The sequence below is a fragment of the Cygnus olor genome, chromosome 6 (assembly GCF_009769625.2).
Source record: "Cygnus olor isolate bCygOlo1 chromosome 6, bCygOlo1.pri.v2, whole genome shotgun sequence".
Lineage (NCBI taxonomy): Eukaryota > Metazoa > Chordata > Aves > Anseriformes > Anatidae > Cygnus > Cygnus olor.
The window spans coordinates 27,992,601-28,012,294 of record NC_049174.1 but is presented as its reverse complement, the minus strand read 5'-3'; the positions used below and the strand labels follow the sequence as shown (position 1 = coordinate 28,012,294).

The following is a 19,694-nucleotide window of genomic DNA, read 5'->3' as shown; positions in this document are numbered from 1 at the left end:
TTTTTTTTTATTCCTTAGTCTATTTGCTTTAATTAGCACCAACCACATTGATCTTGTTTTGGTCAGATAACTAACCCTTCTAAGAGCTTATGAAACAAATTTCTTCGCAACTCTAATAATTACCATAATCCCATTCTAACTGAGCAGTTGTGTCTTCATTAGAAGTAAAATTTATCCTAATTGTCAGAGAAGTCCAAATTAAGAAATAACTATGATTAAAATTAATCAAGACATGGATAAATCACAGGTTGTTTCATTTGCTGACTGTCCCAGAACCTCATGCTGAAGGGTTCAATATATATATTTTAAAATACAGATATTTTTATTCTAGTGGATTCAAGCAATTCTAGCAAAGATCACAGTGGTATCATAGAATTTTTCAAAGACAAACAATTGCAGTAGGCAGCCCCTGACCTATTTGCAATTGAAACGAACAAACAGATTGAGTCAATTTTAGTGAGTATGACGAATGGGACACTTTGAAACTTAATGCTTTGCCTAAGACAACTTGTGATAGACCAGGGACTGATCTTTCCGATTCCAGACTAATTCACAGAATACCTCATAGTGAATTAATTTTATAAAAATAAATAAATAAATAAATGAAACAAATCATTTTTCCCTCCTTCAGCCAAGCTGGAAAACAAACACCTAAGTGAGCAATTAGCAAAGCCTTCACAAAAGCACTCACTGTCCTTAGATGAAACATCTCCAAAAATGCATGTGCTTCCTTTGAATTCAAAGGACAAACTGCATAGACATTAAAAGGCAAAATTTGGCCCTTTATTGGAATGACGAAGAAATAACAATGACAAAATTACTTGAGTGGGAAGGCTGAAGGAGTTCTACGCATTTGATGTTACACTTGACTGGAAATAAACCTGGTACTTTCAATAAGCACCTCTCAGATTTTGTTACAGTCAGCACAACACATCCTGCCTGTACCACTTTCTATTCTTCCTAAATAAACAGAAAAACAGAAAGCTGAGAAGAAAAAAAAAAAAAAACACTCAATATTAAGACTCAATTTGCATCATTTTGAAGCAACTCAACAATGTTGTAACAAGAACACACACAAAAATGAAAAGCATCTTTTTCAAGACAGCATTTGCTTTATGTTATCACCAATTAATGTTCTTTCAGCATGTTTTCATATTTTAGGGGGTGCAGCTATTTCATGTATAATCAACAAAATAGAATATTAACGCTGATTATTTTGTATAGTAAGCATGCATGTACAATGAAGCTCATGGTGTTACCATAACAGTCTGTAACTTTTCTCTGGTAATTACTTTTTTTTCTTCACTAAAATCAATACATTTAGGCCAATGGCAATAGCATGCCTTTTTGTCTTACTCTGCTGAGCAGTGAATCTGAAACTCCTTGCCAAATTATATTTCAAATATACGAAATGGACTCAAAGGGACACCAAACAAGCACTGGAAGGGAAAGGTAAGATAAATCCACCAACACCTCTACATAGACAAAGTTTATCAACTTCAGGGATTTACCAAGGGGAAAACAAATGAAGATGAGGTAGCATTAGAAAAGAAAGTACCACAAGAGCACATCCCATCTTGTTTATCTCTGAATGTCCATTTGTGGCAAAATAGTGAGCTAGATCTCCTTAAATAAACTGAGAAGAGAGAACTACTAGAACCAGAGGAAGGAAGGGAAAAGAGTGAATAGAAATATCATTAAGACTCCCAACTTGCATCATGCCTTTCTTTTCTCTTAGTGTCAAGCATTACTTATGAATATAGGCAAGCAAAAGAATTAATGCTTTCCAGCTCTTTGGGTTTTCTCAGTGCACATTCCCTCCTCCTTACCCCACTTCTCAACTTCTCTCTCTTCCTTCGGCTTTAACAAACTGAAGAACTTTTAAAAAAACTGCTGTGGCATGCTTTTTTTTTTTTTTTTTTAAGCCATCTACGTTTTCTTCCCTAAATGTATTACCGTATGAAAAGTTATGGAATACAAAAAGAACAAGAGTAACATGAACAAAGGATTTTCCTCTTCCATACTAGAAGTCATTTACTCTGTCACTTCTAATAGATATAAAAGTATCTAAAGAAAAGTATTTGGGGTCATTTAATAATCTGGCACAAGGAGATGTTTTTCTTCTTCCTGAGATTGGCAAAACTTTGATGACAGAACATTTAAAATATATTATTACTATTTCAGGCTCTGCACTTGAATACCACTGTGAGACCAACATTTAGAAGATCTGAAGTTGATGCTAAATGCCCACAGGCACATGGCTGCGACAGAACTGTGTGAGGAGGCTGTTCTGGGATTGGTACAAGTAAAAGGAAAAAAAACTATTTATCTATGCTTAGATAAAAGGCTTTTATTTTTTCTTCCATTTTTTAAGCATTTGATTGCTTTGTTGTTAGAACACCTACATTTTTAATAGAAGTAAATGTGCTGACAGTTTGGCTTGGCATCAGCAGAAAGGATTTTATATAAATAAATTTGAAAATCAAAAAAGGACAAATAAACCATCCTGTACAGACAGCTGTTCCATTTAGAATTCATCATTTTACAAAGGAAAAGCAGAAAAGCCATCTGTGAAAACCAAACACACAAACAAACAGGGACAGGATATTATATCCTCCATGCATACCCACAGTTAGCCTTTAATATACCATGGGGTTGCACATTGCATGAATTTCAACTACATGATTAGCAATGGGGACAAACACTACTTAGGTCCCCCTGGAAATTCAGTTCCACACTTAAGTCAGATTCCAAAAAAACACTTCAGAAGCCCCCTACCAACCTTCCAACAGTCTTCTTTCTCCACAGAGGTCTCATTCAGTGGCAAACCCCTTTTCCAGCGTTACTGGGCCCTCCACTCCACAAGAAAAACAAAAGGTAACTATCTCCAGCTCTGCCACCTTCCCGCACATACAGGTCCATCACAGATAGAGGAAAATGTTCACCCTGCTCAAACTAGTTGTGAAATTACCCGTTACAGAATTTGTTAAACACATTTTAAGGACCAGATCAGCACTGATCTAAGTTACTCTGTAGCACCATCAAGTAAGTGAGATTTGAATTCAGCACCATTTTCTTACTCCACTTGAAAATAAATAAATAGGCAAACTCATCTGAAAAAGAACAAGACTAAATTAACACACAGTCTGCCTGCAGTTCAGATGAAGGATATGAATGCAGCAGGTAAGTCTGAAGAACTTGTCTGTTTGCTCTGAAAACACAGAATCACTACATATCAGTGCACCGTTCATGGTCCTCAATCAGTGTTTTCTGCAGCTGGTGTTGCATATACAAAGCAAAGTTAATAAAAACAAAAACTCTTAAAATTAAGTGAGGGCAAAATCATCTCATGACATTATCCAAATAGTCTGAACATTAACTTTCATTCACATTAGAGGCAAAGGACAGAAAACTGCCCCTTTCTTCAGAGGTAGCATCATCCAATGTGATTGCCTATTTTACAGAGAATTTGCTTTGTACAAACACATTCTTGTCTTATAATTACCACTCAAGGAAATCATCTGACAGTGCAAAGCTCATATACCAGACCAACAGCAGGGAATTCTTCTACATAGTTTTATTACACTTAATTGCCAGTCAGCTCTTAAGCAGCCAGAGAGAGAAATTCTGTCACCAGCTGCATTATCCAGCTAGTTTAACATTAGAATAGATATGAGAAGAGGTGGGGATGTTCTCCAGAACTGCAGAGGTTTTAATTCTGATACCCAGATTTTGGGTTAGCTCAGTGTGGTTTCCTTTATTTATATCTCGCTGAGTTTTTCTGCATCCTGCCCTTCCATCCTAAAACTTGTGTGGTATTGAGTGGGTTTCCCAGACTCTCACTCCAAAATGAGCTACCTGCAATGGTTTTATGTTAGCATGTTTAATTGGTGGTACATTCTTTGGGGAAAAATCCCCCAAGAGATTTTTCACTCTCACAGAACACCATGTATACTTCTATTTCTAACACTTTTTTTTTTTTTTTTTTCCACAGCATATCAATCTTTACAAGGGAAAAAGTCATTATGATACCTTTTTCATTTTTAATCTCCCCACCATATAACATAGTTTGGATTAAGGATTTTTCCCTTTTCCTTTCCATAACATTATTTCCAGTGTTTTGCTTTGTTTTTAGTGAAAAGAAAGGGGAAAAAGTTAAATTTTATAAAGACAATTTGATGAAAAAGAAAGAGCAATTTCTAACAATATTGTATTTTTTGCTGCACAAAAAGCAATTAGTGTTTTAGAAAGTATCAAAACAAACATGAGAAAGGGAAACTTTTTGAAAACCTGTCCTCAATTTCTTTCATTAAAATAGAAACTGAAGGGATCTTCAGTGTGCTCATGTGCTATTTGTACATATGTGCACTGGAGCCTACATGTGGAAGAGGAAAGAGACACACAAAAAGGGACACAGAAAATAATCCATCACAGGACTGAAGTGATATTTTTAAGGTTATATGAGATCAGAGGAACTGTAACCTGGATTATCAGACCTTTTTAAACAACTAGTGAGGATATCCTCCCTGTAGCATTTCAATGGAATAATTCAAAAAAGAAAAGAAAAAAAAAAATCCAGGTATTCTAGCATCCGAAGTTGTGCAGTTCAAACACTCTGCTGACAGAAGTACAGACTCACAAGATTCACATCTACCATATCTACCTGTGATTTACCCAGAATCAGATTTTTTTCTTATTCAAGGAGCATGATCTAAAAAGGTCTGACTCATTGCTATAAAACCAAAAAGAAATGTTAAGACGACCTTTTGGAAAGAGAAAAAAAAATCCAGACTGTCAAATCAGTGTCATTTCTGCAGAAAAGACACTAAATACTGAAAACAGGAACAGCGGAGAGAATGAGAAGAATGGATGCCAATTATTAATGTTTTGATTCCTTCTGCAATGCACTGCAAGTATTTGTATGGGAGTGAACGCAGTATGAAGTGTTTGCTTTTCCAATCCCAGCCTGGGATTGTAATAAATAAAATTAAAACTCACTGGGCATAATTAGCCAGGATATTTCTCATTTGCATGGCCAACTTAGAAAAAAATCATATAAAGTTTGGCTTCAGCTGTAGGGCATACATTAATTCTTAGAAGAGATTAGGGAAATGCAAAAGGAGACTGTACTTTCATCAGATTTATCCTAACCCGCTTCACCTGCAATAGTAATTAATTTCCCAAAGGTCCATTTTGACAGTACAACACATGAAATAACATTAAGTTCATTACTAAAAGAAGGAAAAAGTTGGAAATTATTATTTCTTACAAGTAAAAACTGATAGTAAAATCTAACGGAATCTACAAAGGAAATGCGTAAAAAGTAGGATTTAAAAGGTCAGTTCTATTTGGCAAGGAAAAAGAATACTTTAAACTAATTTATTTAGAAAATATTATGAAGAATTTCCACAGATAAAACATGGCTAGGGATAAAAGGGTAAGGATTAAGGACACTTTTCTTTCACTTCTTTGTGCTCCATGACTGGAGAAGCACAAGGATGCAAACTCGTGAATCAACTCAGTGTGCTCCTCCCTAATGAAGTAAACTGTTAATGCCAACCCCATCGCAGTGATTATTATGTATACCACATGCTGCTCTCTCCACTTGTATTTCCTAGGAGAATTGGAATATGCAGATGAATCTTGGTTTAATAAGGATGGCAATATCAGTGTGTGTGCCTGCCCACTGATGCTACCATGATAAAACAATGCTGGGATTTGTAAGGAGATATCTGAGGTCAAGTTTGCATTCCTAATTGCAAATCCTTGGAATTCCCAGGATGTCCTGCAAGACAAGCCATCATCAGCCCATCTGCTAAGGTGGTTTCAACATGAATCCTTTTGTTTTGTTTTGTTTTGTTTCCCCCTAGGTCACTTAAGGGAACTGAAGCTCGCACCGTTGTCCTTGACAAGTACTGTCAGTATTTGCTATAGTGAGGGCATGGCGCCAGCCAAGTAAAAATAGGACAACCCAGTCAAAGCTTCATCAGCGCAAAATCAACACTAACTGCAGCAATCAGATTAAAGTACCCTCTCAGTTACAGGCAGGGAGAGCATTGCATGTATTTGTGTATTCATGTGGATGTGTGCCTAAAGGAAAGGAGGCTCTGACTACTAGTTCATTTATGAATGACAGGTTCAGCACAGAAATGCCTTTCTTCAGTCCCAAAACTATCACGTCTCAGATACACAAGCACAAATTATGTATAAAACTTATAACAATATAATAATGGGTGGATCGTGCAGAAGCACCTGCCTTAGCCCTGTCTTTGTCCAGGTAAACTTTATTACCAAAAAGTCAACAGCTTCAAGCTTTTTCAGCCCTGGCAGGGAGGGCAGAATCATATTAAAGTTCCGGCTCCTTAGCAAAGCTTCTCTGTCAACAAACAACCTAAAGGCCACATCCATTGTGATGCAGGTTGAGAAGTTCAAAAGCATGGAGGTAACCAACATCATTGTTAAAGATGCAACTATTCCTCTCTTGAAACCCTGATGGGAACAACCATTTGTCTAGAACCATTTAGAGGGACAGAGACTAGTTCCATGAAAGACGTGATGTCAGGGGAAAATGACGCCAGTTTTCTCCTTACTACAGCTGTTTGCTGCAAGATATCCCAACTGCAATACCTCCAAAGCACTTTTCTTTACAGAGTTTGGAGGAGCTGGTATGAGAAACCATGCCAGATCTTACCTCTTTGCGAACTCCTGGAAACAGAATTTTCTCCTCTGTGACTAACACTGCAAAGCAGTTTGTCCCATTACACGCAAGAAGTGGATGAGATTAACGAACCCACGTCTACAAGCTTCAAGGCAGCCCTTGCTGCTGTATTCCAAGGTGTCCATCTGCTGTAAGAGCAGACAGCCTTGCACAGCCCAAAGGGAGCATCTGTGCCATATGATGTAGGGCTGGAAATCCACAGTGTTTCTGGACTGAGGTTTAATGATTTTCTGGCATGTTTTCCTAATATCCATGGCAACTCTTGAGCTGCAATATCTCTTGAGCCCACATTCCTCCATCTATTAACCGAATAAGATGCCAACTGTAGCAAACAACCAGCTCAGTGTCAGGACTGAAGCTAGTACTTCTAGTCCCAAAATCCAGCATTCCAGCCGATTGCTGAATGGGAAATCCCAGAGCTTCTCAACAGTGTGGCCAAGTTCTCAGCATCTGCATATTTATTTTCCTACTCATTTCATTTATTTTTAAATGAGAGGCTGCTTGAAATCCCCCCAAGCTATACCTTCCATTGTTTGCCCACATACACACAGACCAACACCCCCACTAATCCATTGCTATGCAGAAAGAGAAAACAGCACAAAAAGAATTATTACTTAGCAAAATGCAAAGTCAGATTCCCACATATTTTGAAATGAGCAGATACAACAAAACATATTTCTGCACTGAAAAACTGAGTACAAAGAGTTGCCCACGATGAAAAGGATGTTTTAAAAAGAGTAAGAAACTCAGACTTCTCAGTACTAAGACCTATCTCCAGACTTCACTTCAGATCACCAGTGCCTCTACTCCAGTTTCCTTACTCTGACAGTGTCACAGCAAAGATGCTGATGAGATGACTTTAAGAACATCTCACCAAACCCTCTATCAGCTTCCAGCAATCTGTGGCTTAAGGATTCCTGTATGCTTTACTGGCTTTTTCCTTTACATTTGACCTCTACAGCATCTAATGACATCCAATTTGATGCTGTGTAAGATCTGAATTTTGAGAAACAGCAAATACTTCATGATCCACCTCCTTCATGCTGCTCCTCAATGCACAGTCCTGCTTAGCTCTTGTGTCCAGGCTGAAAAGTCCTAGCCTGTTTAATTTTTCCTTGTAGACAACAGTTTGTGGCACACAAGAACAGAGGGTCAGTTTCAGAAACAGCCAAAAGGCCTGAATGACAGACTTATAGTCAGAGCTGCACACAACATCACCTCTGAGTGACCCAGAGAGGACATACTTCTTGGAAAGGATTGGTCAGGCCAAGGCTGAGATCAGTGAATATATCCAACCGGATTTGCACTTCTTTTAGCTACTGAAATAGAGGACGTGAAGTGATCAACACGCAGTTATTAGCTTGATTTATGAAGGTGTAAATGCTTCCAAAAATGTCCAGTGTCTCAGTCCATGCGTCCTCCCAACACCTTATGAACATCTTGCCCTCATTTTGACCACATCTGAAAGATGGTCAGACACCTCAAAGCCAAGAAGTGAGACAATCTCAAGAAAATAGAAAGACGAGTAGAAAGGATTCAAGCTAGTGGTCATCAAAAGAAATATACAGCCTCAGATGAATCCTCATTCTAGACATTATGGAGTCCACAAAGAAGACCTCCCCCCCACCCCCCAAAAAAAAAAAAAAGAAAAAAAGAAAAAAGAGTAACAAATTCTGTCTCTCACAGAACATCACTCTGTAGTTGCAAAAAAATGAATCACGCATTGTTAGAAGCAAAGAGTGAAACAGGGAAACGACAAATGGATAGAATTTGTTGCTCTTCCTCCTCCATTTCTTTACACTCTAAACTTAATATATACACAAGTTAAAAAAAATATATTAAAAAACACCATACCTGAGGGCTATCTGCCTGCCTCCCCACCCTGCCACAGAACTTCCTTAGAGCACCAGAGAGATGCATCTACCAAACAAGTTCTCACAGGTGTATGATACAATTCTGAGCTGAATTCCTGACAGGTTCTTCCCACATTTATATGCTTTTTTTTTTTTTTCTGAAGTAGTGTTATTGTTGTTGACATTTCAGACCCCCTAAAGCAAGAACAAGCCACCGCTGTTCTAGCTGGAGGAGAAGCCTGAGCAAATGCAGAGAATCACACAGAGCTAGAAGGGAACTCGGGATATCACTTAGTCCATGCCTATGCCCCAAGGCAGGATTGTGCATACCCATGTTTGCTGTTTCTCAGAGATTCATGTAACCTGTTCTTAAAGTCTTCCAGTGACTTCACAGTCTCCTCAGGCAGCCTATGCCACAGGTGTTCTCCTGTACATCCTGGCCAGAGAAGATTATTCTTTTCTGCACTGCAGCAGCCTTTTACCACCTGAGGCCCGTTATGCTGCCTTCCCTCAGCAATCTCTTTTCTGGCTGAAGAACCAGCACTTAATCAGTCTTTCTTTGCAGGGAATGTTTTCTAGACCTATTTTATTTGAGCTCTGAATATGTTCATAGAGAACAGAAATTTAAAAGCAAGAGTGCTAATGAACCTGTGATGGCTAAACATCAGGATTAAGGGCCAAAGACAGAAAGAATCTTGTTCTCACCAGACTTTCTTACCAGTCAGGCTTTTCCCTGGAAGCTTTTAGGTTTACTATATCACCTCAGAAGATGCCTTCTTTCCCAAAAAACACTTACAATGCAAAATCCCAGGAGTGAGGGTTGTATGATCCCTCTAGTCACGAACCTAATCTACATCAATCTGAACAGAAAATAAATCCACAAAGAGAGCCTGCATTTATTTGCCAGATGGCTTTTGGTCACAGATTGTCAGTGTAGGACTTGTACTTCTGCAAAAGTATGCATACATACCCAAAGACACCTATTTCCCTCCCCAGAAGTCTCTGAATTCAGGGACTTCATGGCACCTTCACTTCCATGTTTCATCTCTGCCTTGTTACTCTCTGCTCTGTGCTCGGCTGCTGTATTTTTCTGACTCATTAATTCAGCATAAAGCAAAGACACCCTGCTGTGTACCTGGCACTTCTAACCAAGCAGAAATCCTGAAGAGGCAACAACAAAGATAGAGAAAATTAAACAAATCCACTTTCTTTTAAATATGGAGCAGACCTCTATGGTTTAGCAGCATATCTCATTTTTTCTTTACCTGGGGATAAATGCATTGGAAAACAGCTATGACATCTAATGCTTTGTAACAGGAGCAGTGTAAACACCACACTTTACAACACCCTCAGAAAACACAGAGCAATCTGTGCATTTGGACAACCACAGTAAATATACATACTATGAACAAAAGGAAAACATAGTTTACTAGATTAACAGCATAAAGGCAGCAGGGGTAATGCCAAGAGTCCTACACATGCACTGCTACAAGAAAGACTGCTTCCTCCTACAAATTGTATTTTCCCATTCCACAAGGCATTGGGAACAGTATCCAGGAAGAGCTTTGCCCTGAAGGAGGCAAAGGGAATATGGTAGTACTTTCCAGAACTTGTGGAACAGACACAGCTCTGAAGAGATTGGGGGTGCCTCTCCTTGCACAGTATATGTCACCTAAGGACGACATGTAGGTACCATCCAAGGGCATTGCAAATTAGAGATGACTTCAGATGCCACAGCAGGAATATAAGCGATGATGGCACTGCAACTGAGGGCTGCAAACAGGCAGTCTCTTATTAGGAGATAGCACTAACTAGCCTTCTTCCATCGTAAGGACAGTCTGTGTTGACTACTGTGTTCAACTTCAGACTGCACAATGTCTTAATGTCCCCATCAAAGCATATATGACTTGAGTTTCCTTTGCATTACCTGCTAATCCCAGCTCTCTCAGATACCTCCTGGACTACCCTTTCAGGCAGGACCAGAACAGCTACTGGGTGGTCTCATTCACAGAAATGCTGAGGCTGGAAGGCAACTCTGGAGGTCCCTGGCAAGTGTCACCTGCTCAAAGCAGGGTCAGTGACAGCAGATTCACTCAGGTCTGCAAAAGCATTTTCACTTGGCACTGTCTCCTCAGACACCGATGAAAAGAAGGCAAAATTCTGTATATACCTATGGACATCCCCATTTTTTTCTGAGTACTGTTTAATAGCTCAGCTAGTGGCAAGGCATTTATCTCCCAGAAATATGTAATGAAGAATAGAAAAAACAAATACAGAGAGACAGAAGGCATTCATGCAAAGTTCACCTGAGCACACATATATTTCAAATACTAGAGATGAAATGATGAGATATTAAGGCTCAGTCCCTCAGATAGCTCCATTTAAATTAATGGAGGCTCATCGCTTTATACTGAGAATCCTGGCTTGTGCATAATAAGCTTACACAATTCAATGCTTTCTCAAAAAAAAAACATACTGCCAGCATCAACAGTAGTCCCAACTTGTCATCTTTCAAAATAAACCTGTTAATTCTCTTTCTAAGAGCCAGCACAAAGAGTCAGCACAAAGTTGCAGAGTTGTCTAGCTACTGCTTTCAGAGGCAAGGTCTGAACAAGCTCGGCCTACAAGCCTGTAACAAATGAATTGCTTTCTAAATAGAGGCATATTCCTCAAAGAGCTTTCTGTGCTTAGATAACTAAGACAAATGCCCCATTTACATGTTAATTAAGAAACACAATTCCCACATGTGTTAAAATTACAAAAACATGCGCTTTTACAGTGCACATCGCAATAAATCTTATAATTAAGAAAGGGGTGATCATATTTCTTGTGGATGATGCTCTTACAGAATTTTAACACTCCTTACATATAAAGAATGAGCAGGTGCATATTGCATGCCTGGAGCCAGACCCCGACTTTCCTACAAGCCCAGAGCTGCCGCAATATAGAGCACTAGTTAAACTACAGTGACTGGAAATGATGTGTCAGACATTTTGTGCAATGAACCAATCTGAATAAGGCTTGAAAACATACTCGAGCATAGACCGTGCAGACTAGACAGCAAGGCAGACCTTCAATTTGCCAGAATTCTGAATTCAAATCTCCTGTTCTCCCTAACCTTCCATCTATAGTTTGTGTTAATTAATTAGGCCATAATATGGACTGGCAGAACATAAAACGTTCAAAAATTGTCAGGAAGAATGCACTCCGAGAATACTTTCATGTTCAGGCTTTCCTCAGGTTAACCACTGGATTAGGAACAACCCTGTTGGAAAATAACACAAAGGATTTGCCTCTTGTCTGTATTGTCTTAATTCATTTTCATTTAATTTCATCCCTCTTTCCAATGGCCTGTTTCTGCTATGATCACTCTTGACTTCAGTTCTACACCAGCAGTACTTCACCCTGAGAATCTTTCAACAATTTTTGTAACTTCTTGAAATCTATTTTGTAAATTTAACTTCTCTCAGGATGTGAGAAATATGTAATATGATTTGGACAAAAAAAAAAAAAAAAAAAAAAAATCCTTCTTTCTTCCCTGCAAAACAATTTCAGCAGAATTATTGGAGTTGCCAGACATGGAGAGCGCACTGATTGTTTCACTAAATGAGAAAGTTGCAATCCCCACGACTCCAGCGATGCTCATTCCTTTTTGTTACCAGGGGAATTTCAGAATTTCTGTACAATACTATACTACGCTGCAGGTTTCTATCTTTCCCTTCAGGGCAGCTCCACTGTTATACTGAATCCAGCCGTTAGAGAAGCACTTTTGACAATTATCAATTGTCTTTTCCCCTTTTTTAATCTACTTTGTCTTTTTCACGTAGATCATACAGTAGAGACATAAATTTAAGGCTGTCCAGAGAATCATAGTGGAACAGACCACATTAATCTTCACTAGATCATGTATAGCTTTTATTTATGCATGACATATTCAAGCCAATGATTATGTAAAATAAAGTTCCACCTTTCTTATTATGTTTGGACCCTTGCCTTAGATAGTTTATGGTATCATCACAGACATATGCTTGTCATCTTTGGGATGCCGAAGATGAGAATGACACTTGGAGTAGTACCATAGATTTACTTTGCAGCCTGGACTCTGTGACAATGAAGGCATTGGAGATGTCTCATAGCAACTCTGCCACATACCAGAAGAGTTTTCTTCTGTTTCAATATACAAATTGGCATTGAATGGTCCACTTAATCTTAAAGAATCCGTTCTTTCAAGAAAGAAAACACAATGATTTTTAGCTCTTAATTCACAGGAAAGTTTATATTTTTATCCCTTTTGTTAAATATGCTGCTTCTTATCAATTCCATCTACCATTCCAGACACACCAAGTGTGAAATTCATATCTCCCTGAATTTGGTCATTGTTAAACTTAACAGATTTGATCAGCAGAGTCAATATTTTCTCCATACAAGTTAAAAAACACTAGCACAAAAATTTCATTAAACAGAGATTTTTCCCACCTTTCCAGTAACTGCAGCTCTTGCAATCTGATCCTTCCTATAGAAAGCAATGAGATCAGCTTTCAGCTCCACCTCTCTAAGCAGTATGTCTGAAAAACTACTTTCAGTCCTTAACCTCCTAACACATTTCCAAAACATCCTTACTATTCACTTAACTATCTGAAGCATGTGAAATTTTCAGCAGTTCCATTTTCATTTTTCAGAACTTAAACAGATTTAAAAACAAACAAAACCAGAATCTATCCATAAGAAGCAAAGGAGAAATTATGAACTATGTCAAAAAATGTTGGTTGCTTATTTCTTCTCTACCCTTAAATAGAAAATCTGGGCTTTCTCTTAGATTTCAACTTCATAGTGATTCAGATCAGTATGTAAACTAAAATGTGTCTTTGGTAGATACAGACATTTCATCATAATATTGACTTACACCAGATGGTCAATATGCTGCATGAGGTGTACCATATCTTCATTATGAAAGTGCTATGTAGCTGTAATGGCTAAGAAGAAAAATTGTAAACGATCTACCTAAACAAAAACAGCTAGTATATTAAGGGGATGACATGTTCTGATGAATCAAATAATTTTTCCTTCTCTTTCATTTCCCTCTAAAACTTCAAAGCAATCAAATATTGTTTATGCATAAAATTTAATCCTTTCACCAATCTGTAGTTTGATTGGATTTGCATACTCTATTTCCTACAAGTCAATGTGAAGAGAGCCTCATGTAATTGAAACTATTTCCCCTCCAGCTCTTCTATCTTTGCTGTAATATTTCCTATTAGTAGCTTTATTATGCTTAATATCTGTAATGTTGGCAGACGAGAATTTTCACTTAATGTAACCTGTATTTATAAACCACTAGGATGAAAAAAGAACAAACACAAGAAAGAGGAAACAATAATTACCTGTCTTTGATGCCACACAGATCAATGTGTAAATCACTGAAATTCCCCAGGGAGCCTTGCTGAACTAAAATGAGGTCCTTGGGCTGGTTATCAATAAAGATGAGCCTCATACAGCCTTGAAAAGCAGTAATGGGATTTAAACATTGGGAATCAGTGAAATTGTCAGGGCACCCTGTGGGAAAAAAGAAAAGAGGCAGAGAAGAATATTGGAATGTTCATCTGTTTCTGTTGGGATTTCTTGATGCAAGGGCTTGGACACTCATTATTCCAAGTGTTTTTTGAGCTATGCAACTTTCTGTGCTATAAATCTTTCAGTAAGAAAAAAATAAAAAAGGGAAGAAATAAAGGAGACCCACCACTAGAGGTATCAGAGTATGAGACTTTTGCATGTGCTAAGCAAAATCAAAATTCATTTTTTGCATGTTCTTTAAACTTCACAGACAATAGCAATTGACTCCCATAAGAAAAGCTGTGCAAATTATAAAATCATTATGGGTTAAATTCTGCTGCTGAGGCAAGGCACAGAGTAAAACAATGAAATCCTAGGGACAGCAAGCAAGAAAATCATTTGTGTCTGAACCTCCTTGGTATTTGGCCAGTTCTGAGATCCAAAGTCTTCTGCACATGCTCACTTAGTGCTGTATCCAGAGAGTTCATCAGGATCAGAGCCTCACTGTGGTAAGCACAACGCAGAAGTATGTCAGAGCTAAAATAGACAGTTGATGACACTCCCTTTATCTACATTAATGCTTACACTCCCAAAAGCAGGAGGTAGTATTTTTCAAGATTATTCTTTCCATTTTCAGAATTGAGCTAAACCTACATTCATTTCAATGAAAGCACGGTACCTAAATACCTTTGTAGATCTGAGCCATGTGTCAATTATGTTCTGAAGTCTAAAATCACTGAGCCTGATCAGGACAGTGATATCTACAGGAATTTTAATGCAACTGTCAGTGCTCTGTCCTTTTAACCAGAAAAAAAACACTCGTGCCTAGTACAGATACATGGCTTTTGCATGTTTTGCTAGCTAGATGTAGCTACCCTTCAGCTAGTCCACTCTAACAGCTATGTTAGTTTGCAATGCAACTCAATAGGTGGTCAAAAATCAGTTATTACAGCATTTGCTATTAGCTGCAAAGTACACTTGGGAGACCTCAGTGGACAGCATCTAAGAATTTCCATCATGAAAACCTGTCCCATGTCTATCTGAAACAACTTACCTCCAAAATAGTAGCTGTTCCCCGAGTAGATCCTTGAGACAGTGGTTGCATGGCTGGCAGTGGCAGCATTGTTATCCAGCGTCAGGGTAATGCGATGCCTTCTGGCATTGATGTTAACTGAATGCCAAAGACCGTCATGGAGATTGGTGCCTGGGAAAGAAAAAAAAAAAAAAAAAAAAAAGGCACAAAGGGTGAAAAAAGAAGTGCAGGAGACAACTATGTTCTTCAAATCTTTGCTTCCAACCTGTGATCACAAACAAGCAGCAGAACCCAACATGGGCAAAAACAGCAGCTGAAAAGAACTCATTGCCTCTGAAAGTAAACTGGCATAGAAGAAAAGGTCCAAGAAAGGGAAAGTTTTTAGGAGTATTTAAGTAGATCTTCTGCACATTTTGATCCAAACTTCTTGTTATACTGCAGGCACCCAAGCAGGTTCGCTGTGCCCTTTACCTATTTGGTAGTACACTATTAACACTGGGGGGGGGAGGGGGGGGGGGTTATGACTACTTTGAGTCTGTTGGGAAATGCTTGTAGCTCACAGGATTGTGCAGAGATCTCTGCTGAGCGTCTAGGACTAAATGCATAACCGGAATTGCAGAGGATTAGATTCAGTGAAATGGTCATAACTTCTCTCAGTCTCCTTATGAAAGCTGACAACCCCCAATACGTTTCAGTAGGATTTCTGTCCTTAAAACCCTTCAGCATTAAGTTAGCACGCACTCTTATTGATGGATGTACCAATATATATTGGATTTTGACATGGGTTTTCTGAGATCTGGGATTGTTGCTCTGTCCAGGAACCTATAAAGGGATGTGGGAGATTATAGTACTGGGTAGCCTCTTTTTCTGTTATACATTTATGCAAAGTAACAGGGAAATAACACCTCCGTTTTCATATTCTGAAAATCAATGTTGCATCTTGGGGCTCTTGAAATAGCACCACAAGGATACAAAGAAACTCCACATCCTCTATTTTGACAACCATGAAAAGCAGCGGGCAAATCTCTGAGCTCTCACACAGTGGTGCAGATCAAAAGTAAACCAACCACACTTTGACATGCACTACCATCAAGCTGCAGTCTTTGAGACCAGGCTCAGACAACTAGCATTTATTCTCCCCCCTAATGGAATAGTTTTTGTTAATGTAGCTTTCAGAAGAAACAAACTAGCACTTAGTGACACAAAGAGGTGTGAGAACAGTTCAAAACAAAATAAAAAAAAATGTGGGTGTTATGTGTATGAAAAGCCATTTTGTTACAAATTTGAAAATGAGACTATTTCCAGAGTAATGGCTGCTAACGCATGCACAATTTCCATAGAATAACATGCCGGTTTCCCAGAAAAAAAAAAAAAAAGGATGAGTTTTCAGCTAGAACAAGTCCATTATGAAGTGAACTATGGTGCTGAAGTTTGAAAAGATGTCAAGAAATAATAGGTCACATTTGGGTCAAAACCAGGTCCATTCTTGAGCAAGCATGACTTTATTGTGAATATCGACATCTGCAAGACGTGGCGCTTGCAATTTTTGCACATTTTCCATGTGTAAGTAGGCAGTTTAGCAATGTTTTAGATAGAACCAAAGGCTGGGCTCAGGATCATGATTTCAGAACTACATAAAAACAAGTACACCCAAACAAATGTTGGCATCATCTCAGATTTGTCAATCTAATTAGGACTGCAATAAAGGCTGGAAATTCAGTTTTCAATATCTGGTTGCAGCAAACCGAAGCTGTAATAATCCACATGAATAAGGACAGACGCACGGCTGCCTCATTTTCTATCACAAAAGGGAATGAAATACACATACAGAGCAGCTCTGCTTTGACAACTCTGTCAGATTTTCTCTCTATTTCTTTTAATAGACACATCTGCACTCTTTTAGTCTGCACCAGGAATATTTTAATATTACATATTTTTAAACAGATGTTCTTTTTAGAAAATACTGTTATTATTCAGACCTCTGAGTTCCATCAAGTCTATTATCCATCCATGTTTGGAAACTGTGTATTCAGCCTACGTGGAAATGAATTTCCAAGACTCCCACCCAGCATGGCTGCATAGCAGTATGAGATGTGCACGGCCCTGGGCTAGAATACTTCTGCTCAGGAAACCAGCATGGCATATATAGGTCACACTCAGATGACAGCTGGGCCACCCTGGTCCTAGCTCTACTGTACAGCCTGAAACTGTTTCCTTGTCTCTTGGAGACGAAGCACAGCTGGCCTGTTTAATGTTTACAAGCAATTTCCCCTGAATTTTAGGTCAGAGAGGCAGCCACATTTCACCCACTTGCATCCCTACAGCTGCACAAAGCAGCTTGCAAATTGGCTTAGCATTGAGGGAGTTTGAGGAGAGGAAGCCCATGGTCAGTTTCTCTTCTGAGTGTAGTGTAAAAGGAGAGTGTAAAGCAATAGCCAGATGAAGAAAATCAGCTCTGAGGCTGTGTTAACTTGTACTAGGGAAAGGCATAGCTGCCAAGCTGGTTCCCAGCTGACTTCAGCACAATGTGAGGACAAGAAGCATGAAGGTCTTCATGTGACCTGACTGAAGAAAATTTAGCAGGACTTTGAAAACACAGAGACTGAGATAACTGTAGAGTAGAATTAGTCTGAAGATCTTAGGATACCAACTTTACACGTTCAGATCTTCCTCAAACTGCACAGTGGTGGTACTACTGGAAAGTGAGAAAAAAAATTGTAAACATAAAAGAAGATTTGGTGCTTCCTTACTTTGCTATCCTTTCTTCCAGTGGCATTGAGCCTTTGTATTTTAAAGAGAGATGGGTGAAAGAAAACAAAAATAAAGTACCTTCACTAATTTCCATGGGTTTTTCTGTCACTTTCTGAATAAGTAGTGTCAATCTCCCACCGTGGAGGTAAACCAAGAGAGATCCTGAGTTTTCAGACAATTCAGTGGACAGGAGTAAGCCATCTTTATTCCATGTTCGAAACTGGAAACTGACTGACAAGCCATCAATTTGAGGAGTGCCAGGTAGTAGCAAGTAGCTTCTACTGGAGCTGACAAAGGTGATGGGAACAATTTGTGGTTCTGAGCAGGAAAAGGTCACATTCCCCTGCAAATAATAAAAAGCAAACATTATTAACATATTATTTTCAGACCAAAAAAAAAAAAAAACACGTATTTAAATAAGCTCATTGGATTTCTACTGGTGCTAGGTACTAGGAAATAGGTATTTTTATTCAGACACAAACCTTTGGAACTCATTAGGAAATGTATTTGTTCATTCAGTGAAAACATACATGACTTCAAATTTGTACGTTCACCCCAAGCAGAAAATAAATAAATAAACAAACAAACAAACCACTTCCAAATCTCATTTCTTAGAAGGATCTAGATATGCTCCAAATGTTCTGTATCAAGTTCATGTCTGTATTTGCTGCAGGTCAGTGTTAGCCCAGACAGACCATCTCCACATGGCTGCCTCTGCTCTGTGTTTCCCAATACTTCCCATTTCAAGCTCAAGTTTAGCTTTATGTCATTTGGATCTATGCTGACTTCAGGAACTGACACCAAAGCACTACTAGCAAGTTCTCTTGAGCCTTCATGTGCTGCAGGACGTGACACAAAGGTCCCACACAATGACTGTGTACTGATGGGATTACATAGCTGTGAATGAGAAAAGCTGCAAATTAGGAAAAAAAAATGAAAAAAAAGGGAACTAGACTAAATTTATTTTAAGTATAAACCAAAATGCAGCTGTTAACAACAGTATTTTTTCGCCCACTTACACCAATGCTACATAGCCTTAAAAATAAAGTCTCCCTCATTTACTTGAATGTATCGTATGGGACCAACCATGAGGCACGTTTCCAGGGTATATTTCAAATATTCAATATACAACTTGCAGTAGTAGTACTACTGGCCACATTTTCTTTTACCCAGGGTGACACAGCCCTATGCTATTCCAAATAACAAGAGTCAACTTAATGATAATAACAAAAACAATAAAAAAAATTATTATTCTGAAAAGATTCATAAGAAAAAAAAAATCATAAGAAAATTCAAGCTAAAAGTCTCTCAGATCCAGTACTTATAATTGGGATAAAACAATACTTGTGAGATTTACTGGCTGATGGTAGGTCTCATGATTTCCACGGTGAATTTTGAGGAATTTTTAAAACATTTGACACACAGCAAGAACAGTGAAATCCAACATTATTTCAACACCAAACTTAAATGGTCTTTAACTTGATTAGTCATCCAACCCTAAAACCAATGATGCTATTTGCTGAGAAGAGCACCACATTTGCTCACAGCAGTCAGCAAAATCTGCACCAGCATGTATCCCTGTAGTTTATAAATGAACCAACTCCAGTGTTTTGTTCAGCCATTGTAGATTACCCAACTAGGTCATTCAAGCCATATAGTAAAATCTTAACAATATATAAAGCCAGAATACATTCAAGGAGCTGTGTCTTTCAAGGCCACTCCATGAAAGTGTTGCAGCCAGCTTGCTTTGAACTAGTCTGCTTTATAAAATACCAACTGGAATTTGATA

The 19,694-nt window shown here is 38.4% G+C and overlaps 1 protein-coding gene across 3 annotated transcripts in view; it reads right to left on the bottom strand.

Moving 5' to 3' along the window:
- The window catches only part of CNTNAP5 (contactin associated protein family member 5), a 285,261-nt gene that overhangs the window by 110,437 nt on the left and 155,130 nt on the right, over window positions 1–19,694 (bottom strand). For all 3 annotated transcript variants that reach the window (XM_040561102.1, XM_040561103.1, XM_040561101.1), the window contains 3 exons: window positions 17,984–18,248; window positions 15,176–15,325; window positions 13,953–14,124 (listed from right to left, as the gene is read on the bottom strand). In XM_040561102.1, coding sequence (XP_040417036.1) covers window positions 13,953–14,124; window positions 15,176–15,325; window positions 17,984–18,248 — 587 coding nt within the window. The remainder of the gene's footprint in view (window positions 1–13,952; window positions 14,125–15,175; window positions 15,326–17,983; window positions 18,249–19,694) is intronic.